The sequence below is a fragment of the Rhizopus microsporus genome (assembly GCF_002708625.1).
Source record: "Rhizopus microsporus ATCC 52813 unplaced genomic scaffold scaffold_6, whole genome shotgun sequence".
NCBI lineage: Eukaryota > Fungi > Mucoromycota > Mucoromycetes > Mucorales > Rhizopodaceae > Rhizopus > Rhizopus microsporus.
This window is the reverse complement of record NW_019671921.1, coordinates 257,685-281,900: the sequence shown is the minus strand read 5'-3', so window position 1 is coordinate 281,900 and position 24,216 is coordinate 257,685. Positions and strand designations below refer to the sequence as shown.

Sequence of the window (24,216 nt, the reverse complement as noted above, 5' to 3'; positions counted from 1 at the left end):
ATCCTAATCCTAATGACATACACACAAACTAAATCAAAACACGGCCAATGTCCTTCCTTACTGGCTTATTCACCTTTGAACTCCCCTGAAAGTGACTACGTTTTTAAAGTGTCCCTTTTTTGTTATTGTTTTGAACAACTCATTCCTTTAGCATGTTGAAACGAAGCCTGTTCACGTCAAGTATTCAGTTTGCCAAAAAGAAGGTTGCTAAAAAAGAGGTTGTTCAAGAAAAAGCAATCCTTGGTAGACCTTCTAACAATCTTCGCATGGGTATTGTTGGACTTCCTAATATTGGGTAAAAAAAAAAAAGAGGAATGAGTTAAAGGAGACAAAGAGTTAATATCAGTATAGAAAGTCGTCCTTGTTCAACACACTGACAAACAGCAGCGTACCTGCAGAAAATTATCCGTTTTGTACGATTGACCCTTCAGAAGCACGAGTTCAAGTGCCTGATAGTCGATTTGATTGGCTTGTCAACCTATATCAACCCAAAAAAATAACACCTGCCCACGTAAAAAATGATGATAGTATATTATACATAACAATAATGACACACGAACTATCCATAGTTAACTGTAGTTGATATTGCTGGACTTGTCAAAGGAGCCTCACAAGGTGCTGGGTTAGGAAATGCGTTCTTATCGAATGTATCTTCTGTAGATGCTATATACCATCTTGTGCGAGCATTTGATAATGAGAATATTACTCACGTGGAAGATACGGTTAACCCTGTGAGAGACTTGGAAATTATTCAGAATGAATTGAGAATAAAGGATGAGGAAACGCTCGAACGTCAGATAATGGAATTAACAAGACAAGCAAGTCGAGAGCCAACAAAGAAGACAACGATAGGACTCTCAAAGCGAGATGAATTGAATATTATAGAAAAGGTGGCTGAATTTATGGCAAAGGGCAGAGATGTACGAAAAGGAGAGTGGACTGTGCCTGAAGTGAATGTGATCAATACGTTGCATTTACTCACAGCTAAACCCATGATTTATCTCTGTAATGTAAGTGAAGAAGAATATATAGCCAATGAAGGCTACAAGTGGTAAATGACAAGTGAAACTGTGATGACAACAACAACAACAACAATAATAGTAATCATAAATTGTAGGTTACCTGAAATAAAAAGCTGGGTTGAACACAATAATCCTGGTGATCTCATCATCCCATTATCGGTTCCACTGGAAGCCAAGATAGGCACAATGTCAAATCCGTCGGTTGAATCACAGTTACCCAAAGTTATATTGGCAGGATATAAAGCGCTTGACTTGATCCATTATTTTACTTGTGGACCACAAGAAGTGAGAGCATGGACAGTGAGAGTAAGTCAGTTTTTGACACGATGAATATGAGTCCTTATTTTCTTTTAGAATAATTCAAGGGCTCCTCAAGCAGCGGGTGTTATTCAGTAATTTTAAATATACATATGCATTTATAACATCACTCATCATTTTTTGCTTAGTACTGATTTTGAAAGAGGATTCATTTCTGCTGATATCATGAAAATAGATGATTTACAACACTATGGCTCTGAGAATGCAGTCAAGGCAGCAGGTAAATATCTTCAAAAAGGAAAAGATTATATAATGGAAGATGGTGATATCGCTTATTTCAAAGTAAGTAAATAATAATAATAATAATAATAACAATAATAATAATTTGATGTTTGTCTAGTTTAATGGTAAGCCTACATAAACAAGTAAATAATGTACATAAATTCATCTGTGTATTTTAGTGACAAACAACAAAAAGAAGTGATATAAATAAATATAATGTGACGTAAAACGAATACGTTCCACCAATACGCACGTATCAACATTTACATCCTTTCTTTCTCTCTCTTGCACACAGCCTTCTATTCTTTTTTTTTTTTTAAACTCACACATGCACATACATCTCATATAGAGTGGGCATATCAGTTTTTTTTTTATTATTATTATTTCTCTCTCTCTTTTATTTTTTTTTTTTAATATTATTATTATTATTTAAAATGTTGCAGGAATATCCGACACAAGTACAACCTCGTTCTTCTTCTACCAGAGACACTCAAGACCAAGATGTCGATTCATCTAATAAATTAGATGCTGAGGCTGGTCGTATTCTTATTGACTTGGCTAACCAGGACACTAGCTTACGTAACTTGAATGGTAATAATAATAATAATAATATAGAATTTATCTTAAAGTTTACCTTTTATTATAAAACTGTGTGTGTGTGAATAATAGATAAATCAACCAGTAAAGGTTAGATAATGACTATATAGAATAAAATGTGTCATTAACCCAGAAAAAAAAAAAGGAGACGTCGGGACATCTATCAAGGCGAATCATATTCTTCAACGCTTACAACCTGATCCAATCATGTTATTAGCCGCTGCTGCTGCCGTCATTGATGACGAGGGAAAGTATAAGGGACGATCTTATGAAAGACGAGAAATAAAGCTACAGACAAGAAGACACAGTAAGTTGTCAAAAAACACCACAAATAATGTCAATATTTACACTTGTTTAGGCATGTCAACGACAAAAAGGAAATCATTGACTACCACAACAGAGTCTTATTTGTATCGTAGAACAAGTGAAAGACGCTATCGTAATCAAAGGCCATCATTGACATCTCAGCCTTCATCTGACACGTGGATGCCTACGAGGACAATAACACCTGAAGACGAAGATGAAGAAATGCCATTAAAAGGGGTAAATATACATATAAACCTTGGCTTGCATGTTGCCTTGACTCTTTCTTTTTATAGGAATCACAGCATACATTTTCATGGCAATATTTATCAATGGTAAAGCAATACATTTTCTATAAACAAAAGGATGCTCACAAGCCATTCCCTTTGGCTCTTGTTAGAAACAGAACCCACGTATCAAAAGAAATGCAATGCATGCATATATTACATATATGATATATACAGATATGGCCAATGAACAGCGTACAGTAAGTCCTTTTCCACTATGATGCATAAATCAAAAAATGAACCATCCTTGTTATAGAAGCAAAATCATAACAGTAACAGTACTAACAGCAGCAACAGCAGCAGTAATAACAGTAGCCATCATAATCATAAGAATGTATATAGCAAGGATGTGACCAACAACAACAACAGTAACAACTGGTACATGCAATCCTATCGTCTACCACCTTCACCAAGACAACGGCATGATGCTGTCTTACCACCTCCGACCGACACACCTAATAACAGTATTATCGGTCGTCCATTAACAGATTTCTTATTTGACAATCATCGTCCGTCGTCATCGTCTATTTTGCCACCCCCAAATAACGCCAGAGCGTTTTAGTAAATATTGTCCATAAAATAAAAATGTCGTGAGGTGTATAACTCGACCCAAACCTTTCTTATTTTATCTGTGGCACTATTTCTTAAGGTAGTAGGACAGAGAACCTTATGCATGTCTTTCTCTTTTTCTTTCTCTATGACCTTTCTATTAAACAAGAATATTTATAAAAGGGAAAGATAATCAAATAAATATGCTGATTATCATGACACACAGACATATGGAAAGGGTTCTCTAGCGCTAATAATCGCCCATTCAAAAGGAAGCACACAACAACAACATTATGCAACATGCACTGACACACAAAACTTTCGGAGAGAAAAAAAAAAGAAACCCTGCTGAAAGATCACTAGCACACAATTACCCATTTATAGTATTGACTCTTACCGCGCTTTTTTTTTTTTTTTTTTTTTTGAAGATCCAATCTTTATATGTTGTAGTCATAACAACCAAATAAAAAAAGAAAAGCTTCAAAAGTTTATCCGGAAATGCTGTGTATCGTGCTTTTAAAATAAATCACTTTTGTGTATCTCCAAAAATAAAAAATAGATCTCTTCTTATTTTAGGAAAAGAGAGAAAAAGGATAAGGAACCGATCCTCCTACTTCTTTTATTAGCTTTCCCCCTGACCCAATTATCTATTCCTATCCTTTAAGAAAATAGATACAAATAGAAATAGTGACAATAAATTTAATTGAATCAAAAAAGGGGTGCAAAGTATAATGAAACAGTAAACAAAGAATCGAGAGAACACAAAAAAAAAGCCCGTTCTGTCTGTAACTTGTTCGGCTCCTTAGACTTTCTTCTCACACACACATATTATCTAGACACACACACACACACATACATACAGATAGGTCACTTTTTTTATTTTATTTTTTTATTTTCAACTCCCTTTTTTATATTTTATTTTCTCTTTAGGTGGCAAACCTTTTTTTTATATTCTTTCTTTTTATTCCAGTGTTTTATATACATATTAAACTCCTGAAATAAACATCACCCATATACACACACATATATTTATATATAAAGAAAAAGAGAAAGAGAGAAAGAGAAGAGCAAGTCTAGTCTGTTTTCTTTTTCTTTTATTAAATAATCCCCTTTTATTATTCTTATTATTACTACTACTTTTATTGAAGCCTCTCTCTCTCTTTTCTTTTCTTTACAATGAGTACGTCACCAACATTATTTAATACTTCCGGTTCTTCTGCAGCCACAAGGTTAGCCTCACCACCACACAAACTTATAGATACAAAGCCGAAAAAGTTACGGAACAATGCCAAGCGCAAATCAACACTTACAACTAATAATGATAATCATAATAATAATAATAATTGTAAAAAGGTAAAACACTCATAACAGATTGATTTCAATAACCTCATCTATTAAATCTCAGGCACCGTGGCGTATACCAGGAAATTATGAAATACCGGATATAATAAAAGAGGCATGGGAGAAGAATAAAGACAAGATAATGAATAACAATCAACAGCATCAATCAAAGCATAACAATATACCAAAAAACCAACACCAATTAGACCCCAAATCATCTCTCAAGAATCAACCTACAAAGGTAAAGCTAATAAGGCTTTAGTATATATATATATTTATATCATCATTAGAGATGGATACCCGTTGTAAAACCGTTGGACATTTTGCCTTTACCACCACCCATTATCAAAGTCAAACGTAAATTACATGCCGAGTTTGACGCTAAACTTCGGAAAGTCCTTCCGGGATCAAAAATCATGGATATGAATCCAAAAGAGCAATTTGAAAGCCTTCGTAAAGTGGGTAGTGGGTAAATAGAACACAATCTTGTACAACCCCCGTTCTCTAAAAGAAAAACCTGTATGTAGTGCTAATGGCGCCGTCGTACGAGCTGTAAAAAAGCATACAAAAGTCCAGGTGGCTATCAAACGATGCTATATTGAAGATCAGGATACACCTCATCATGCTTATATCTTGCGCGAATTACGTATCATGGGTTGTTTGAACCATCCAAACCTAATTCAGTTACGGGAGGCTTGTCTATGGGAAGATCACCTTTGGATGTGTATGGAACTGATGTCTTGTTCTGTATTCAATTTATTATTTAATACAACCACTGGATTAAGTGAAGGTCATACGGTTCGAATTGCTAAAGAGGTAAGATAATACGATATAAATGTGTTAACAGTTCACTCATTTATATATTTATATAAAGTGTTTGGAAGGTTTGGTTTATCTTCACTCCAAGAATTACATGCATCGCGATATAAAATGTGAAAATATCCTTTTAGGCAGAAATGGTCAAGTTAAGCTAGGTAATAAAGTTGTATGTGTTTACGAAAAAAAAAAGCATGTCATGACATAAGTTTTTTTTTTAGCTGATTTTGGTCTAGCAACTCCATTGAACAGAGTCAATACCAACAGACTAGGTACAGCCAAGGTAACGAAAAATCACTTAGTTTCTATAGCAACAGCTCACTAAACACCCCTCTTTTCTTTATCAGTGGATGGCACCTGAAGTCGTATCAGAGAGTCCTTATAAAGAAAACGTCGATATTTGGTCGCTTGCTATCACGATGATCGAAATGATGGATCGTGTGCCCCCGCTTTATTATCTTGAAAACAACCAAGACGTTTATGCCGAAATCCTCTATGGTGATCCACCCAAGTTCCACTTTTCGGTCCCATCACCTGCAATGAATGATCTTGTTCGTTGGATGTTGACTTATAATGGATTATCTCGTCCCGGAGCAAAAGCCGTGCTCAAGGTAATACAAGAAAAAAATTGATGTTTGTATGACATTGTTGTTAATGTCATCTCTTGTAGAGAATTAACAGCGACATCAAAAGAGGTTTGCTCGAATGTTCAAAGCAGAAAGAGTTGTCTTTTCTTGTTCGTGAAGTATTCCCAGATGCTACCAATTAAATACCCCTAAACACACAGCAGCAGACCGATCAAACGAAAGAGATTGAAAGAAAGTGAATACACCTACGTCTTGAGCAGTAGTCTTAATAGTAGTAGTAGTAATGGTAGCAACAGTGGTAGATTATAATGTATATCCCCCTCTTCTTTTTATTCCCCCTTTCCCCTTATTTTTTTAAAAGCAAAAACAAGAATATCAAGTGTAAAGTTATCATAGTTCTCTTTTTTTCTTTCAATTTGTAAATTATTCTTCATAAAAACATCTTTATATATAATATTCTTTTATATATGAAGAGGATTTTTTTTTTAAAAATTTTCTGATTAGTTAAGATCGCCTTCTTCTCTTGACAGGTGCCATGATCTACTGGGGAAAAAAATGACAGCTTGAGCTTATTATGATCTCTTCATACAGTACTCCTTAGTTTTGGTCTTGTATAGAAAACGTGTTGCCTAGGAAACTATAAAGCCCTGAAAATACGTCAAGGCTATGTATTTTTTTTTTTTTTCATACTACAATTGACGCTCGTGATTGAAAGTCCATAGAAATAAGAAATAAAAAAAAGGCACCTTTGGAAGAGAAAAATTGAACTTTTTAATGACAAAGCAAAATAATATGCTATTTTATTGTTTATTCTTCGTCGGATTCTTCAGCGAGAGTCATGGCAATACGATCCAAATCACGTTGTCCATCTTGAGTGATTCTACGGCCACTGTAGAAAGAGTCAGTCTCTGTATTCAGATAACACATCACGAAACTTACCCTTTCTTGTCTTGTTCCAAGACACCGATCTTTTCCAAAGATTGGAGGACCTTACGGTTGACGGAGCCAGAGGCATCAACGTGGTGAGAAGGACGAGAACCACGGTTGACGGTACCACCGTGAACCTTGTTCAAGGCACCAACACCAACGTTCTTACGGATGTAGATGTGACGAGCAACGGAGGCTATGATGAGTCGTTAAATATTATTCATCAAACTTGAATCACATTTGATAGTTACCAGCACGGATATAGTACCAATCGGGGTCATAGGGAGCCAATTCCTTGAAGGTACCGGTCTTGACAAGATCGACCCACTTGGGGACTTCGAGCTTACCGGTACGCTTGAGGTAAGCAGCATAAGCCTTGATGAAAGCTATCAGAAAAAGTATAAGTCACTGGTGATTTTCAAGACACATGCTGTTTGCTAAGTATCGAGCCAAGCCACTAAAGCCATATTTTTTTTTTTGTATAATCATTCAAAAGGGAAACAATGCATGTATGCTTACAACTCACACATGACAACACACAAGTGGTCAAACGTTAAGTCATAACTACAAGCAACGTTTAAAAAAACAGAGAACAAGAAACATAATGTAAAGATTCCAACCGGGATTTTGTCATAAATCCCTTTACATGTTTTCTCGTGGTTTCACTCATTTTGTGTGTCTTTCATTGTTATCGTGGCTATGACTTCGTCGAGAGCAGTAGCATGTGTTTTAATGTCAATAATTACCGTGGGCGTTGACGTCCTTTACAGTGATACCAGCCATAATAATATAGAGAAAGAGAAGGAATAACCTACCTCCGCCTTAATGAAAAAATAAAAATTTTTTTCTACTGGCTGCCTTGACGCATTAGCCAATCAGGTGCGTAGCTGGTATTTAAAGAAGTTGACCGCTCTTGTCTTGTGTCTCTATAATGTGTGTCTGGTTCTATTCTGGACTAAATAATGACAAACAAGAGAGAGAAAGACAGAAACAGATGAAACCATAAGATAGTGTTTAGAGGTAATGCTTATTTATCTCTCTTGTTTGCACTTATGTCTCATATTTTATAATCATGATATGAAGGACAAGCAAACAACTACTTTTTGTTCTTGAGTTCGCCTCTATCTTTTTTTATATAGTCACTGTATTATCGTTGTATCGGCAGTTGTGAGCTACGTTAACATACTCATTTATCTTTTTCAAAGGTTTCTCTTTTTCGGACCTGTTACAGGAACGAAATCACTTCCGATAGATCAAAGTTCAAATTTGTCCAAATAAACCGTAGAGCAGCTGACATGTCAATGAACCTATGTTATTGAAAGAGAGAATAGCACAAAACAAAAGGCGTAAAATATAAGCATATACTATAGCAAACAGAAATAGAACCAATGTCTTTGTATAAAAGATTGGAAAATGATTACATTCTTTTCAACTTTTATTCCAAACTTTTTATTTTCATTTTTACAAATGGTTCAATCGCTTCCTTTATTTGGGTCACCTCTTGTCACCGCTTTGGCTCGCTCGAGTATCAAGACCACCAACGGTCTGTGCGTACCAGGTATATTGGCGAGATGCTATGATGAAATTTATGCCAATGGTAAGTTTTAAATAAATAAAAGCATATGAGCAAGATTATATATTCTTGATGTAGGAATGGAGCTTGAAGGCATATTTCGTAAATCTGGATCTGCAGCTGTTATGAACCAACTTCAAGCCCGGTTTGAAGCGGCCGAAGATCCACTCACAGTAACCTTTCCTCCAAATGTGAATGGTCATTCTATAGCTGGCTTGTTGAAACGTTATTTGCAGCAGCTGCCTGAACCCGTCATCCCGAAACAGAATCAACGCCAGTTCATTGAAGCGTTTGGTAAGGAAGGATGCAAAGATTGCTTGGTTGCAATGGGACTGACACCTTTATTGTCGTAGATGACATCAAATACTCGGATGATATAATCAAGGCGCGGCTACTGGAGGCTTGCAAGGCTTTGCCCTACGAGCATCTTCACTTGCTCCAGTTCATTCTCTACATGTGTACCATGACCCAAAGATGTGAGAAAACCAACCATATGTCGTTGAATTCACTGGCCATCATCTTTGCTCCTACCTGTGTTCGTCTTGATGGCGTATCTCAATTGATGCCTAATGAAGCCATCGATCATGTAACGGAATTCTCCAAAGCTGGCTCCTCCTCTTGTTCTGATCTTCCTGTGTCAATGAACAAGCAGCATGACATTTTTGCCAAAGCAAGAAAGTTCATCTGCGATGCTTTCAAGAGGAAGATAGGCAAGCATCAAAAAAACAACTGGAATTACAATGGCAAGAATAGCCAGTCCATGATTCTATACCAGCCAAGCGAATTGCTCCGTTTGGACTTGATAAAAGAAAGCACGACATGGATCAAGATTTTTAAATTTATGATGGTCCATGCTAGCTCCTTTACGCGTATAACAAGATATAACAGTGGAGCACTTCCTCCAAGAATAATAACAAGAGTCAAATATTAATTTATTTCTTTTTCTTTTTCTTCATCTTTAATCGTTCTTTTTTTTTTTACTTTATTTCTTTTCAACCGGTATCTTTAAATATTAAAATGAATAAAAATATGAAAAATGAAGAAAACGTAAATACTAGCGAATGTTTTATCTGATACCAAGGAATGCTTGGTAGTTGTTTTGAAAGGATTCGTTATTTGAATGTAGTCCGTATACCCTATCATCGATCCCAGCCTCTTGCTTGTTTGACTACATTAGTCACAGTGGTTGGTTGAATATATTGTATTTTGTTTGACTGATTAATGTAGATGAGGAATGCTGTCTGATCAGCGCTTGGATCAGAATGGACATGTGTCGTCTTTTCTATAAATGTAATTGGACACATAGGGGTACGTGGCAAAGTACCAATATTGAATACTTTTATTGCGGTGCCTTAGGTGCTTTAATGAGGAGTGTGACGCTTGTGAGCTTACCCTAAATATCAAACTTGAAGTGGATACCACATTTCTACAAGGCGTCAATATCTGATCTAGGCCGCAACGTCGTCACAATGCGTAATAACAGAATTGCCTTTTGTTGCAGTTTATCAATAGTAAGACAACGTGTTTGATGCGAATTAGTACAATACTTCATAGTTTTACAGGTGAGCATACATTCTATTTTTTCATTTCTTTATCAAATCAAAGCTTACATCTTTATGAGATGGCCTCATAAACTTGCATATTAACGTTTTGTATAATCCAATTGCCAAATGCTGCAAATTGGAAGCGTCTGAGTTTAATGGTTCGTCGTTGTACGAATCAAAAGCCTCATAGCTCTTTTTGATAAACCATAATCTGGATTGGAAACAGTCTCTTATGCTGACACTGGTTAATGAACAAGACATAGTTTACTTCACCAGATCCTTGAAGGCTACTCTTCTCCTGCCTTACTTACTTGACATCGTGATGTATACTTAATTATGGCCTTTTCTGAAATCACGAACCTCGACATCTTAATTAGCTCCTTTAAAAAGGCTGTTCGTTCAGTAATCTCAGAAGACCATGATTATGGCTTGCTGGATTACTGTACCACTCCGAAATTTCTTTTGAATGTTTTGCAAATGCCGTGTTATAATTCAATAAATATATTTTTGAAGATCGCAATGTGTGTGGGTTCCCCTCCTTCCACTCAAATTTTCTATTATTCAAGAAAAGCTTGCATACCTTGTTTTCTTCATGTGAATCTATTGCTAAATTCAGTATCTACCATTATCATGGATGCTTTGAAGGTAAAAGTCGCATCATTCCTGAGCATCCCTCTGTCTCTGTTGATATTTATACACATTGTGAGAGGTACTGTCCAATAATGAAGACTGGACGATCTACACGTCCCGGTCACCCATTGTCAATACTACTACCAACTGAACACCCACGACTCGTCTGCCCCACATATCTCGTTTATTATTGCTGCGCTTGTCATATCCGTCACAGCTGTTCCCGTCGCTTTCTACTCGCTCTGTTTCCGACATCAAGCGTTCTCGTATTTTCTTCCTTCAATAAAATGGAGACCAATACTGGTCCTCTAGACGATGTTTAGACATTGTTCATGACGTTTATGCATCATCTCTGCTACTAAGCAGCTGATGTTTCTGTTTTTGAATACATTGACTATCTGAGATCACTGCTTCTCCGGTAGGTGGCTTCATCAGCATATCTTATTTATACAACAATATATCAGCTACAAAAAAGGTACTTCTTCATCAATGCAACAGGCGAAAAAGGGCAATAGAATAAGTAATAGGTAACATATGATATCTTTTTGAGTCTCATTTTGAGCAAGCGGAACTGTTCAAAGATTCACCAATCAAAACTAGCCTGTCCTCATGGTCTTTGCTCTGACTCGCTTGTCCCACCCTCTTTGCTCTCTGGCGTGTATCTGGGACGTTTTCTCAATTGCTTCGTCTTGTGCTCTGGATTCTCTTAGTTCTCCGTTCCTTTTTTTTTTTTTGTTTAAACAATCCTAGGTAGTTATCGCTACCCTCCCCAGAATGCACCTTGGTGGTAAGTAAAACTGATATTAGGATATATGCTCTAATACTAACATACTTTTTCTCTCTTTTTCTACACATAGTCATCATCTCTCTCTCTTTTGACATGATATCGTTTTATTCAAACATATTTTTCTTTGTCGTCTTTTTACGTAAATAATTTTTATATTTTACGACAATATTTTATAAAATTAACGTCAAAAATCAATAAAAATACAGTATTCGTATTCATAATATAAACATCGTTTTATTTAATGAAATATCCTACGGTTTTACTTGATTTCTTACTCTAAATAGAGCCTTTATCGCTTACTAATAACGCATAGAAACAAAGCAAAAAAAAAAAAACATTAGACGGAAATGTGTGTAAAAAGAACTATCGAGTTTATTGAAGTTTTATTATACTTTGACAATATGAATCCTTAGAGCTGATCATTGCGTTGATGACACTCTTCAGATACTTGATCAGGAATAGTGTTATTGAGGCCAACATAGGAACCTTAATCCTCAGTGCTCCATTATCTTCATTGGGATGAAAAACTTGAAGACTTGGTCATCAGAAGGAGACTCTGTAGTTAGACCTGAAATGGGGTGTCAATAGTGGCACACTCTCTTGTTGAACCCTTTTTATATAAAAACGAGTATTTCAATCTCATCTTGTTGAGCCTGCATTAGCGAAGATAAGATGAATATAAATCTTACAACAATTGCCTCAGAAAAGTAAGCAAACATTCTTTTGTACATAAATAAGAAATGCTAAAACTAATAAAGATATTCGTTGTAAAAGAATAAATTCAAGCTTTATCTATTAATAAGTAAAAAATTGAGGACTTGAGCCATCAGAAGGAGGCACTGGGCCATCAGCATTTGGATCAGTAGCATCAATAGCAGTATCAATAGCAGCATCAATAGCAGCATCACTAGGAGCATTTAGATCAAAATCTGCAGGACTTATGTCATCAGAAAAAGATTCTGTAACTAGATCCAAAGCTTGAGGGCTTGGGCCTTCAGGAGGAGGTGTGTTTGGATCAGCAGTTGCATCGCTTGTGTCAAAAGCTTGAAGATTGTCATCACCAGGAGGAGCAGCATCAGCTTGGGGAGAAGGAGCAGCAAAGCCAATAGCGACAAGAGAAGCGCAGATAGTAAGAATAACAAGCTTGATTTGCATTTGAGTAAAAAAAAAAGTATAAAAGCCAAAGAACTGTTGTATCTTCTCTTTTTTGCGTAGAATATTGCCCTTCTTTTATATTAATCAGATTCATGTAGAGACTGTTGTTATGACTGTTTACTATTGGCTCTAAGCACATTTGACTAATCTTGGTTAGATGGATGTGTTTATCTCTCTCTCTCTTTCTGTGTGTGTGTGCGTGTGTTTTGTTGATCGTTTATTCATAAATGCATAAACTACAGGAAGCATACTTGTTGTATGTACGCATTGGTATGCTTGTACTAATGAAATAGCTCTGGCTTAAGAGAGAATAAATACATGTAAACATACTGCTGTAATATTTTCCATCTGCATAAATGGATTTCCCTTTGTGTCCGTATCAATAATAACCGCAGGCGATTGACGATTCCCAAAAGCTGGAACTTTAGTTGTTTAATTTAATCGATAGTCAAAAATTATAATACAGCATAAGAGCTCTCAATAACGATTAAAACATGATAACCTGTATTTGTTTCGTTTATGCTAGATTTTCATTCATGAGTGAGACCTATAGAATGAAATACTGACTTAAAACACTCCCACATCAAAGGCTTTGGCTTTCCTTTTCCACAGATAAAAACTCTTGTCTCTTTTATTCTTTGTTATCTAAAACTGTCATTTTTTTTTTATCAGTGTGCAACTAATTTCTGAATAAAGTGTACACCAACTCTTCCTTTTGAACCTACTACCGACTCACAAATTGCGTTCCTTCTCTCGTGATTCTTCCTGGTTCTCTCATTGACCCCTTATATGTACTATCCTTTACGAACTTGGTCATCTATGCCATGGACAAGATATACCACCTCCACCGTCTGATTTAGGACGAAAGTTCCTCCAATGGCTTCCACCACCTCCTCTCTCCTCTTAACTTCTTGCGACCTAATCCTTGTTGTGTACCCTTCTTACCGTTTTCCTCCGCTTCTTTTCTTCCTTTTTTTTCCCCTTAATCTCAAAAGGGTTTTTAGATTCTATGTACTTTCTGATCTGGCCCGGGCGAGACGAAACTATACAGTTTCAATGCGCCCATTAGAGGTTTTAATTATTTATAAATAAAAGATTGTTTAATCGTACACCAATCCTTAGTCAAATGTTAACTATCAATAAAGCTGCTGTTATTATAAAAAGCTTTATTTTGTTTGTATTAAAGAAAACGTATATATGCATAAGCTAACTATGCCAAACATTTATGCAAAAGGCTTTAATAGTCAAACAAAAGAGAATAACCAGACTTTTCATTCTAAATATTTTATATTTTTTCAAGCAGAAATGCTTGATGTAAGATCAATTAACCTTTTCAAGCCAATAATCCAATTTCCATGAGCATCATATTCGGTCAGCATCAGTTGAGTGTGAACTTCAAGGGCCTTTCTATAGTTCTTTGTTTGTAACGCTACAGAAAAGACTGAGTGCTCTGTTTATATCATACATATCTACATGTATTACCTTGTGTCAACGTAAAGAGTGAATGAACGATATGTTGAGGTAATTGTTGGTTGTTCAATTGATCAATTAATACGCTTATCCTACGATTCGTATCGTCTATAATTCTCTTTTGAGGGCCATTCTACAAGGGAGATGATTGTTGGTTTTTATGTAGATATGAAAGAAAGAATACGGTACCTGAAGCTGTAGCTTACATGTGTCTAACGTAACTGTAATTATGTTTGCAATTTCTTTTTCATCAACACATTCTTTGGAGGTTTCTGAAATTGTGTTTTTATTAAAGATCTATCAACAAGTATTATTTTTTAGCTCCTTGGCTGCTATGTAAATTTACTTTTATAGGTGGATCATTCTATGAAGAAAGATGAGGGCTGCTGTCGTGAAGTTTTTCATTCTTGTTTTTTACCCAATGGTTCTCAATGACTGTATTTCTAAAATCAGTAGAAGGAGGGGATGAGGTAGCAGATGTCAATGGATTTATTGTCATGAAAAGATTAAGAAAAAAAAAAGAGATAATTTCTAAAGAGGTCCTTTAATACACTAATAAGCAACGGGAGTGTAGAATATAAAAATTAGTAGTTCTTCAAGTGCTTCAAGTAAGCAATAACACCGGCACGATCTTTTTTCTTGTAGCCAGCAAAGATCACCTTGGTACCGGGGATGAGCTTTTTGGGGTTAATAAGGTAGATACCGAGAAACTTTTCATTCCAAATAATACCTTTTTGAAGATTGACTTCAGAGTAACGATAACCAGAGACTTGACCAGTCTTGCGGCCAAAGATACCGTGGAGGTTAGGAACTTGCTTGGTACCGCCATCTTTAACGATGTGGCATTGATAACAACGAGATTTGAAGAGCTTAGCGTCAGCAGTAGCGTTGCCTTAAATCATGTTTAATAATAGAATTGGGGTGAAGAGATAAAAGAAGAAGAAATGAAGATAGATCTGTTTATTATCAAAGTCAATTCAATAGATATGCACTCTAATTAGTCATTCAGTTTTAACAAACCATGGAATGGTTGCTATAAGTACTTTATTTCAATTATAGTTTACTCTTGACTTCGTTTTCAGCTTCCTTCAGCCTTTTCTCTTGTTCCTCTTTTGACAACCTGACAACACCTTCCTGAGCTGTTGTAACGACCAGTGTGCCATCGCGACTGTAAATACGTCCAAACGCGACTCCACGTCCGCCATTCGTCCGAGGGCTATGTTTATCATAGAGTAGCCAATCATCAGCTCTGGCAGGCGCATGGAACCAAATAGAATGGTCAAGTGAGGTCATCATACCGATCGCTTTGGAGCTAAATGTTAAGCCATGCGCAACTGCTGCTGTATTCAAGAAAGCCGCGTCTGATGCAAAAGCGATACTACAAGCGTGCAATTTCATGTCGTCCGTTAGTTTACCGCGTGTTCTGAACCAACGTTGCTATTTTCAATCAGACTCAATTCTTTCATGTGTCAGTACACTTACATCCCGTCTACGTGGTTTGGTGTTCCCAGATACGACATCCTCGGTACTATCTATTGTCACATTAACGTATTCCATTACACCTGCCTATGAAATAAAAAAGTTCACCCTTTGTTCAATCTCCCCATTTGAAGGAACGCTTACGTCTTTAATTCTATTTTCAAGTCTTTTTAAAAATCGTCTTGGTGGATTATGTGTGCTTCTATACGCATTACGATACACTTCAATATCCCTAACAATTGATATGGTAAGTCATAATAAATGCGTTAACAAACCGATTTTTTACGTTGGCAAATTCTCGGGACTTGGAACGTCTGGCATCTCGGTCTATGTAAATTGAATACCTTGTGTTCTACAGATAGACTATGAATTTACCTGATGATTCAAGACGTATCCTTCCTCTGGTTTAGCAAAACTGCAAATACAAGTGAATATAGCTTTTCCTTTTTGTGTGGCCTTGACAATTCTAGTAGAAAATGATCTACCGTCTCGGATACGCTGAACGGCATAAATCACAGGACTTTCCACACTACATGCTAATATAAAATAAGAATGTAGAGACTAGGTTCGGTTAGAATTAAGGGCAAAAATTGGACTGACAATGAAACATACATGAACAAAAAAGTTATCTGGTACAGTATCCCAAGCTGCTTTCAATGCTTGAGCGACAATCTATAAATATCAAAGAAGGGAGATAAGGATCAGCAGTATGATAAGATTACTCTTACTTGTCCACCAAATACACCACGAGCGCCCAAAGGTAAGTGTAACTCTTTGCTCATGTATAAATTTGTATCAATCAGTTGTACATCAATGGCTCTTTCCATTTTTTGACCATAATCCAAGTCCTGTTCTGCTGTAAGCTTTTGCTCACCCAAAGAGAAGACATTTGTATATGCTTTGCTTGACATTCTTTTATTAAAAATGGAGAAAAAGAAAGGCTAAAAAAAGAGATATTGCTATTTTTTTTTATTCATATGATTTCCCAGGATGAGTTATCTTTCATGACAAGCAACATTATTCAAAGTCCCCCTCTTTTGTCTTTCCTAATCTGTCAATAATGCTGACACATCCCCCGCCTCATAATTACCCCAGTGTATGATGTAATGTAGATGAGGATGTATCTATTGTACCTGCCTTGATTGTCATCATCTTGAAAAAAAAAAAAAGATGTAGAACCATTTATTTTAAGTACATATTCTCTCAATCATCTTCCAAAACAGGAGGTGGATATTTAGCTAAGGATTGTTGATATTGATTAGGATAAGTTGTATTCAAGTGATTCTTTATCTTGCTGAGCTTAAGAAAGACTGAGTTTAAGTCTTTTTTGATCTGTTTGAGTAGTTTATTATGTTGTTCAAATTGCTTATGAACCATTTGATATCTTGCTGCACTAAATCTATTGAACGCTTCCAAGTTTTTCTCTGCTTGCATATATATCTTTAAACTATACTACTTTAGAAAAAGAAAATATCAAGCATTGTATTTTTACCACTCTTGTTGTTTGCTCATCAGTACTTGCATCTCTTGCTCATTCTTCAAGTTGAGAACATGTTTGGGTATAGTTTGAGACATGAAAAAAAAGGAAATAAAAATGTAATATGCAGTAAGTGGATATCATTTGTGACTTTTTTTTGCTCAAAAGTAAGCTACAAGTTGCATTCAACATAACCGCTCTATTGCTTTGACAACATATGAGCCCTTATCATTAGAGTAGTTCTAAATGTGATTTTACGCTGTTCAAGGTTGAATAAAGATATCCATTTATTTTTCTCAGTTTAACGAGAAATACCATATTGTGCTCTGTATTCCTTCATCAACTTCAATTCAGCTTCATAAGTTCCTTTTTCTTCCATGTATTCTACAATGTGATCCACAGTGATGATCGCACGAATGCTTACTCCATTCTTTTCTTCAATGGCTTGAATGGCGCTCTTACCAGAACCATCAGGTGCGACTTCAGCACGATCAACGGCTACGAGGACACCTGTGAGTTGAGCATTGTTTTGTCTAATGATTTCAATAGATTCATTGATAGCTGTTCCAGCAGTAATAACATCATCTACAATAACGACCTTGCCTCTCAAAGGTGTACCAACGATATTGCCTCCTTCACCATGATCTTTCTTTTCCTTACGGTTAAATGAGAAAGGAGCTTCCTTGCCATGATCGTTGGATAATGATAAAGCAGTGGCACAGACGAGAGGAATACCTTTATAGGCAGGGCCAAAGAGAACATCATATTCAAACCCAACGTCTTCGAGAGCAGCTGCATAGTATCTACCAATGGCACCCAAGGTCTTTCCGCTGTTAAATAAACCAGCGTTGATAAAATAAGGGGAGACGCGACCAGACTTGAGAGTAAAAGAACCAAATTTTAAGACGTCATTGGCGAGTGCAAACTCGATAAATTCACGTTGATAGCCCTTCATTTTTTGAAAAAAGAAAATGAAGAGAGAGAAAAGAAAAAAAATAGATGTGACAGTTTTTTATACTTTATTCAAAAATTATTCGCGCACTGATAATTTCAGACAGCAAATAATGATAAAAGAGAGCCCATCAGAAGCAAAAGAGTGGGATATAAAAGAAAAGATTAGTAAATCAGTTATTAAATTGATATTAAATACTTACATTATAAAAAAGAGGATTTATGATAGAAAAACAGAGAAGCAAGAAAAGTGAGTGAACATATAGAGAGATCATCAATACCTTATCCGAAGTGCATCATAGGTAGAGCCAACGATAACTGACCAGGAGAAAGAAGGGGAAAAAAGAAGCAATCCAGGGAAAAGAGAAGCGAGCAAGAAAGAGAGCGGATGAAATCAAGGTTTGGTAAGAACCAAACTATCCCCAGCTAGCATCGGTACTGTTTTCGATTTCATGATCTATAATACTACTTGTCAGTTTCTTACAAGAGTAAAGAATATAACATATCTTAGGGCTAGCTGGGGAGTAGCTGATTTGACTTTTTGGTCCAAAGAAGTCATGGTCAGACTATTTATATGAAGTCTCTAACAGCTTTTTCAGTTACGTGTTATTCATAAGTGTTGACCACATTTATCTTTTCTTCTCTCAAAAAGACGAAATTCATTGCCTTTTTAATAATAAAGAAGACATAGAAAATCAACTAAAGTAATGTGTGCGAATAATTTCTGAAAAAAGTTTATTTTAAATTTTTGACTCATGCGATTTTAAAAGAGGTACAACGACTTTTCCCTTGTTCTTTCCAGAATAAAGATAAGCAACACCGTCTGCAACATGATCGATTCCACTTGTACCAGGACTATCAATCAATACTTTCAGTTTGCCTTGATTTAAAAGTTCAATCATTGACTTCATATGCTTGCCATGCAAATGGGAGTAATCAGGCAAGAAGAAACCTGCGACTGTTCTTGATGTGCCCAGCAGTTTAAGTGTATCGACCTTATCGCCTTGCATACCATCTTTGGTTGAATAACTAGATAGTGTACCAATGACAATCAAACGACCGCGAACAGCCAAACTCTTTAAGCAAATGTCAAAGAAATTACCGCCAATACTCTCAAAGACGATGTCCACACCACGAGGATACTCCTTCTTCATGACCATCTTGAAATCTTCTTTTTTATAATTAATGACACGATCACATCCTAACTCCTTGAGCATAGCTACTTTATCGTCACTGGAACAAGTTCCGATAACATGATTGCCTGCTAATTTGGCTAATTGAACAGCGATTTGACCAGCACCACCAGCAGCTAAGAAAAAAAAATTACCAATTTAAATCACGTATCCGCTTTGCATATATATGTATATAAACTTACCGGCAGTAACCAAGACAGTTTCATTTTTAGTCATGCGTCCAGTTTCTGTTAGAGCAATAGAGGCGGTCAGGCCGGAAGTTAATAAGCCCAATAATTGAGGATTGCCATTCTATATATGCATATATATATGAATAAATAGTTGTTGTTTTTTTACAAGAAACTGATCTTACAGGCACAGGAATGGTCATCTTGTGAACGACAGCGCAATATTCAGCAAATGCGCCGTACTGGGTATATAATACAAAAGATCCAATCTTGTCTTTGGGAATATCAGGACCTACAGCAACAATCTGACCCAGAGCCTCGAAACCGACATCAAAAGGTCTTTACAAAAAAAAAGTGAGCGATATGAGTAGACAATAGTTTTTTGTATTGACTTACGGTTTGATTCCAGGAATGTATTTGCCATTTGTAAAGTTGATATCCGAAGCATTGATACCAACATAAAGGTTTTTAACAACCACCTGATTCTTCTTTAAATTATCTACCAAGTCTTGATAATTGACGGTAACAACGCGAGTCACTTTACTGAAATCGTTTCCGACTTCAATGGCCTGAAGTTTACGAAATGTAGTAGGACTATACTGAGTTAGTAGCAAATACTTTGTATCTTATTTGACTACTTTACTTTGTCATTGATTGAATGTAAAGAAAGCAAGATAGAAAAAAGAGAGAGAAGGTTTAAAAATGCTTATTTTCAAACTCACAAAATTTATCTTTGTCATCCAAAAAAGGTGTGTGAAGCCTAAATCCTTAAATGGAAATCTTCGTGTTTATGGCTGGTCCATTTGTTTATTTTATGTAAGAGTTTCCCATCCTGTAGCTTACAGCTCAACCAATTTTTTGAAATCAAGGCTAATCCATTTTTCAGTGTTCTCGTGACGTATTCTTCTTGCATACATCTCATTTTCTTGCTTTTTTCATTAATGGATTGAAAATAAAGAGCTCTTTGGATATTAATTAAATAGTATTCATAACACAGTGAATCAAAACTATGCCGACAATCAGCGTTACTCTCAGCATAAAATTACTTTGTTTTTATCTGCCCTGATAGGGTTTATCAGTCATTGTAGCAATTCAAATAAACTTTACTTTAATTGATTAAGTTGGAACTTTTTGTAAAAGCAATTGCATTAAGAATATTCGGCTTGTTTAATGACTCGATAACTTGTAAAAAGAACAACTTCAAGACTAATCAGCATGAATTTTTGTTTCGAACCGTCAAATTCTTATGGAGGATTTAATCCCTTTTAAAGTTGAACAAAGTGAGAATTGGTTCTTTTCTTTAGAAAATCTGAAGGCTTTCAATATTAAAAAATTAGTACTGTTAAACAATTTTATTTGTTATTTATAAAATATAAAGGCCATAAGGGGCACGTGATATTTTTATTATATCGTTTTTGCCCTGGCCAGTTCAAGTTGTGAGGCAGTATCTAAAAATCCCTCTAGGCTCGAGGGCAAAAATGCTTTGGCTGACAGATTCACGGAACAAGTGTTAAAAGCACTGCTATGAATAATTAAATAACCATTTAAGCAGTTTCTGCCCTGGGTCAGGAAGTGATGATGGCTCTTTTTCGTGGTATAAGTGATCAAGCTCATGTAAGATAGTGCAAATTACGGGCCATCTGATAGTCCAAAACGATCTTGTTTGAAAAGAGCGTGGCTTTCAAGTGGGAAGCTTATTTAAAAGGAGGAACAGAGGATCAGTTATAGACTTTGGTGTTTGTAGACGGTGATGCATGTCGAGGCAATAGATGGCATGTTGTTTTGTAAGGAGCTGTGGGGTGTGTCGAAGGCAGCGAGTAGTGTTATAACTGGGTAACCAACCAAGACGCCATCGTATGCATCGGCTTCTTTCTAGCCTTGTCATGGGTAACCAAAGGATTGGATCCGAAGAAATTGTTGGACGACACAGCGAGAGCAGATTTGAATTGCGTGCAGTACGCCGCTGTTCTACGTAGCCAGCAAATGTCGTTTATCGAATGGCTGAGCACCTACATTATTCAAATTACTAGATCATAAAAAATGAAGAGATTAATACGAGATATATACGCACCTCATGATGTTTCGACTTCCTCGCATCGGTTTGATGATCATCTACACAGGATGATATTGCATGTTTGTCCGTCCGAATGTGAAGGTCTTTTACACGAGGTAATCGGAAACCTATTCCAATGCTTATATAACAGGCCAAAGAGACAAAACAGCATATCTGCTATCGTTTAAGACAAAGAAACAGTAGAATGATCGTTCAAACGGTTCATAAATCAGCCTTCTGAATACAAACATCTCTTTTGTTGCCTAATTGCGAAAACAAAAAGGAATGCTGACGCAACCAGGTGAGAAAAGTATTTTAAAAAGCAATAAGGGAGATTTTTTCCAATTTTTTTTTGTGTGTGTTCCAACCTCCTGCTTGGTTACCTTGTTTTCTTACCATTTACACCATTTCCGGAAAGAGATGTCGCGCTGACTTGTCGCTTTTCGTATAAATTGTATTATAAAAATTGTAAAAATGCGACTTTACTTTCTGAAAAGACTGTACTTGAACTTGACAAAATTCCTGATGTCACAAAAGCGACCAACCAACAAAAGTGATAGCGAAACCTGCCCGCAAAAAGCAAACGGCTAGGGAAATGAAGCCGAGAGTCGACAATTCTCATCACATCACCTATTGCATCGAAAGTAAGTCCACCCTCACTTCTCCTGCTTTCTGTGAGCAATTCGATTTGTTTAGAAGGAACTACGCTTATTCGCGGTATAAGAACATTATATTCAAGTATTTGCCGGATGATTGCGATCGGTTGACAAAGGAATTCAATTTATGGAAAGGTTCCTTCGCAAGCAAACAGCTTTGGTTAGAGAAAATACGATTGGTGACAGATTTTGACGCACATCTCAGCAGTGCTGAATATGTGTAAAAAGCTATTCAACAAGAAATTCAAGTCTTGCCTGATGTCAATTGCTCCACATCCTTTCGCGTTTCTAGCCATGATACAACTCATCGCTCGATGTCACCATCAATCGATGGTAACGCCACGTCTATTGCCTCAAATTCTGATAACCAAGAGGCTAATGACTGTCAAGATTCTGTGAATACACCCGCGCTGGCAGATTCTGTTTTGAATTCCAGCTGTCTCGTTGCCACTGATAATGAGAATTCCACCGACGACTCGGCATCTGCGGATATGACAAGACACATACTGCTTACTCCATCACTGTGCAGTTCGAGTGTGAATGCCCAACTGATTCGCTGCAGCTGATGGATTCATACACTTTTCAAGGTCAAAAAACCTAGCTTTATCCTGACCAGTATAACGCATATAATCCCGTTTTGTATTTGTCTCTTTCATTCGGATATCTTCATCTTTTGGCTTTTCTAACAACATTGGACAAGTCAGAGAAGATTCATTGGGGACAGCAGTTTTCAAGTACTCAGCATGAGTAGCAATTGTCTCTAATAAATTCATTCTGATCAACAATATAGTTCATGGGCTCAGGGCCACCATTCTCATCAACATTTCCTTGCCCATCTTCATATAAAAATATTGTAGAATTATATATTTGTTTGAGTAGGTTTAAAGTGTAAGTTTTGAGTTATAAAGTCGTTGACGACAGTGACCACCAGATCTTTAACAGACCAAACAAGCAATTGAGTTATAAAGTATAAAAATAAAGTAATTTGTTAAAAATAAAAAGGTACAAGGACTATTCCGATCAGTAATATGAAGTTGATACTAGATCAGAAGGATTTTAAGTAAATAATGAAAATAAAATAAAATAAAAAAAAGATTATAAATCTTCCAAAGAAAGAATCTATAAGAGAGGTGAAAGAATATAAGGTTAGAAGGGTAATTTCATTCAAATATTCAATGTCTTGTCCAAGAAGGACGCAATGAGCAAGAGTATTTATACTGAAGAATTGTGTATTTAGACACAATCAGTTATGACTGACGGAGTACTAATGCTCCCTAGGTGGTGCAAAAGTACCAAATCTGTCACAATATTGTACTCATGTCAAATTGTAAAGTTATTAAAAAACACAAAACCCTGAAAAATAATACTCGCTCTCCTTTTATACTTTCGAGTGCCAAGGTTTCTAAGCAGGCGACGTGATTTCTAAAAATACGCTTCCATTTCTGAAAATATGAAATTGATTTGATTGATCTGTGACATCATTTTTAATTGGCTGCGACATTGCCTGTTGGATTCACTGTAAATTAGTTGATTTGGTACATTTTTTATAGGAAGATGTTGTAGAAAAAGATGAATCATAGATGACGAACAATTGAGGTCATTGTTTTAATATATACAGTCTTTTCAGAAAGTAAAATCGCATTTTTGCAATTTTTATAATACAATTTATACGAAAAAGCAACAAGTCAGCGCGACTCTTCTTTCTGGAAATGGTGTAAAAACCCAGATTTTAGTCTGTCAGACTAGCAAAGGTGGCACTTATTTGATTATGCTCAATACCAGCAATCTCGTCAAGTTTTTGGCCTTTTTTGAAAAACATAAAATTTGGTGTAGTTGTCACATTGTACTCGGAAGCAATGTCCTAAGAAAGAAGGTGTCATTCAGCGGTTTAAAGCAAAGATGAACCTACTGTATGTTGATCCACATATACTTTGACAAATACAACATTTGGATGCTTTTCTATGAGTTGATCAAGATAACCTTTTATCATATCAGAAGGATGACACATCTTGGCTGTGAATTGAACAAACGCAAGTTTATCTTGACCGATCAAGTCTTTAAATTCTGAGATGCTCTTGGGTTCTAAAAATCGATCCATGATTGAACAAAAAA

The 24,216-nt window shown here is 36.1% G+C and overlaps 15 protein-coding genes across 15 annotated transcripts; 5 read left to right on the top strand and 10 right to left on the bottom strand.

Annotated features, from left to right (window-relative positions):
- Positions 1–152: 152 nt before the first annotated feature.
- RHIMIDRAFT_201204 (uncharacterized protein) lies at positions 153–1,634 on the top strand (the record flags this gene model as incomplete). Its single annotated transcript, XM_023606514.1, has 6 exons — positions 153–295; positions 352–511; positions 570–1,048; positions 1,118–1,328; positions 1,377–1,414; positions 1,469–1,634. 6 exons carry the CDS (start codon positions 153–155, stop codon positions 1,632–1,634), a joined length of 1,197 nt encoding a protein of 398 aa, XP_023467141.1.
- An 833-nt stretch (positions 1,635–2,467) lies between these two features.
- RHIMIDRAFT_279336 (uncharacterized protein) lies at positions 2,468–3,699 on the top strand. Its single transcript, XM_023612837.1, has 4 exons — positions 2,468–2,702; positions 2,759–2,797; positions 2,863–2,949; positions 3,006–3,699. Exons 1-4 carry the CDS (start codon positions 2,520–2,522, stop codon positions 3,309–3,311), a joined length of 615 nt encoding a protein of 204 aa, XP_023467140.1. The 5' UTR covers positions 2,468–2,519; the 3' UTR covers positions 3,312–3,699.
- Positions 3,700–5,055: 1,356 nt separating this feature from the next.
- On the top strand, positions 5,056–6,087 carry RHIMIDRAFT_287348 (kinase-like protein; the record flags this gene model as incomplete). The annotated part of the gene is made up of 5 exons (XM_023613462.1): positions 5,056–5,108; positions 5,167–5,455; positions 5,514–5,628; positions 5,692–5,738; positions 5,803–6,087. 5 exons carry the CDS (start codon positions 5,056–5,058, stop codon positions 6,085–6,087), a joined length of 789 nt encoding a protein of 262 aa, XP_023467139.1.
- A 762-nt stretch (positions 6,088–6,849) lies between these two features.
- RHIMIDRAFT_312653 (ribosomal protein S16) lies at positions 6,850–7,739 on the bottom strand (the record flags this gene model as incomplete). The annotated part of the gene is made up of 5 exons (XM_023614819.1): positions 7,590–7,739; positions 7,496–7,533; positions 7,221–7,355; positions 6,982–7,165; positions 6,850–6,931 (listed from the first exon to the last, which is right to left on the bottom strand). Exons 1-5 carry the CDS (start codon positions 7,637–7,639, stop codon positions 6,850–6,852), a joined length of 489 nt encoding a protein of 162 aa, XP_023467138.1. The 5' UTR covers positions 7,640–7,739.
- Positions 7,740–8,420: 681 nt separating this feature from the next.
- RHIMIDRAFT_279317 (RhoGAP-domain-containing protein) lies at positions 8,421–9,543 on the top strand. The gene is made up of 3 exons (XM_023612836.1): positions 8,421–8,566; positions 8,621–8,836; positions 8,896–9,543. The coding sequence occupies exons 1-3, from the start codon at positions 8,437–8,439 to the stop codon at positions 9,471–9,473; spliced, it is 924 nt and encodes a 307-aa protein (XP_023467137.1). The 5' UTR covers positions 8,421–8,436; the 3' UTR covers positions 9,474–9,543.
- Positions 9,544–12,135: 2,592 nt separating this feature from the next.
- Positions 12,136–12,663, bottom strand: RHIMIDRAFT_279316 (uncharacterized protein). Its single transcript, XM_023612835.1, has 2 exons — positions 12,262–12,663; positions 12,136–12,210 (listed from the first exon to the last, which is right to left on the bottom strand). Exon 1 carries the CDS (start codon positions 12,656–12,658, stop codon positions 12,299–12,301), a length of 360 nt encoding a protein of 119 aa, XP_023467136.1. The 5' UTR covers positions 12,659–12,663; the 3' UTR covers positions 12,136–12,210; positions 12,262–12,298.
- A 1,228-nt stretch (positions 12,664–13,891) lies between these two features.
- Positions 13,892–15,100, bottom strand: RHIMIDRAFT_279315 (uncharacterized protein). The gene is made up of 5 exons (XM_023612834.1): positions 14,547–15,100; positions 14,475–14,492; positions 14,318–14,425; positions 14,141–14,261; positions 13,892–14,087 (listed from the first exon to the last, which is right to left on the bottom strand). Exons 1-5 carry the CDS (start codon positions 14,625–14,627, stop codon positions 13,954–13,956), a joined length of 462 nt encoding a protein of 153 aa, XP_023467134.1. The 5' UTR covers positions 14,628–15,100; the 3' UTR covers positions 13,892–13,953.
- RHIMIDRAFT_201435 (cytochrome c) lies at positions 14,713–15,021 on the bottom strand (the record flags this gene model as incomplete). The annotated part of the gene is made up of 1 exon (XM_023606542.1): positions 14,713–15,021. A coding segment is annotated over one exon (309 nt), but the record flags the coding sequence as incomplete, so codon positions are not given.
- On the bottom strand, positions 15,087–16,578 carry RHIMIDRAFT_279310 (Thioesterase/thiol ester dehydrase-isomerase). Its single transcript, XM_023612833.1, has 7 exons — positions 16,336–16,578; positions 16,220–16,279; positions 15,983–16,168; positions 15,894–15,934; positions 15,752–15,839; positions 15,611–15,694; positions 15,087–15,565 (listed from the first exon to the last, which is right to left on the bottom strand). Exons 1-7 carry the CDS (start codon positions 16,516–16,518, stop codon positions 15,182–15,184), a joined length of 1,026 nt encoding a protein of 341 aa, XP_023467133.1. The 5' UTR covers positions 16,519–16,578; the 3' UTR covers positions 15,087–15,181.
- A 232-nt stretch (positions 16,579–16,810) lies between these two features.
- RHIMIDRAFT_236489 (uncharacterized protein) lies at positions 16,811–17,182 on the bottom strand (the record flags this gene model as incomplete). The annotated part of the gene is made up of 2 exons (XM_023608566.1): positions 16,811–17,054; positions 17,100–17,182. The coding sequence occupies 2 exons, from the start codon at positions 17,180–17,182 to the stop codon at positions 16,811–16,813; spliced, it is 327 nt and encodes a 108-aa protein (XP_023467132.1).
- A 203-nt stretch (positions 17,183–17,385) lies between these two features.
- RHIMIDRAFT_201537 (orotate phosphoribosyltransferase) lies at positions 17,386–18,039 on the bottom strand (the record flags this gene model as incomplete). Its single annotated transcript, XM_023606551.1, has 1 exon — positions 17,386–18,039. The coding sequence occupies one exon, from the start codon at positions 18,037–18,039 to the stop codon at positions 17,386–17,388; it is 654 nt and encodes a 217-aa protein (XP_023467131.1).
- A 700-nt stretch (positions 18,040–18,739) lies between these two features.
- On the bottom strand, positions 18,740–20,086 carry RHIMIDRAFT_225537 (putative oxidoreductase). Its single transcript, XM_023607530.1, has 5 exons — positions 20,039–20,086; positions 19,792–19,989; positions 19,581–19,734; positions 19,411–19,519; positions 18,740–19,344 (listed from the first exon to the last, which is right to left on the bottom strand). Exons 1-5 carry the CDS (start codon positions 20,044–20,046, stop codon positions 18,776–18,778), a joined length of 1,038 nt encoding a protein of 345 aa, XP_023467130.1. The 5' UTR covers positions 20,047–20,086; the 3' UTR covers positions 18,740–18,775.
- Positions 20,087–21,009: 923 nt separating this feature from the next.
- RHIMIDRAFT_119824 (uncharacterized protein) lies at positions 21,010–21,368 on the bottom strand. The gene has a single exon (XM_023605389.1). The coding sequence runs from the start codon at positions 21,278–21,280 to the stop codon at positions 21,077–21,079; it is 204 nt and encodes a 67-aa protein (XP_023467129.1). The 5' UTR covers positions 21,281–21,368; the 3' UTR covers positions 21,010–21,076.
- A 675-nt stretch (positions 21,369–22,043) lies between these two features.
- On the top strand, positions 22,044–22,670 carry RHIMIDRAFT_236486 (uncharacterized protein; the record flags this gene model as incomplete). The annotated part of the gene is made up of 2 exons (XM_023608565.1): positions 22,044–22,324; positions 22,397–22,670. The coding sequence occupies 2 exons, from the start codon at positions 22,044–22,046 to the stop codon at positions 22,668–22,670; spliced, it is 555 nt and encodes a 184-aa protein (XP_023467128.1).
- Positions 22,671–23,726: 1,056 nt separating this feature from the next.
- Positions 23,727–24,216, bottom strand: RHIMIDRAFT_279305 (thioredoxin-like protein). Its single transcript, XM_023612832.1, has 2 exons — positions 24,014–24,216; positions 23,727–23,965 (listed from the first exon to the last, which is right to left on the bottom strand). Exons 1-2 carry the CDS (start codon positions 24,200–24,202, stop codon positions 23,834–23,836), a joined length of 321 nt encoding a protein of 106 aa, XP_023467127.1. The 5' UTR covers positions 24,203–24,216; the 3' UTR covers positions 23,727–23,833.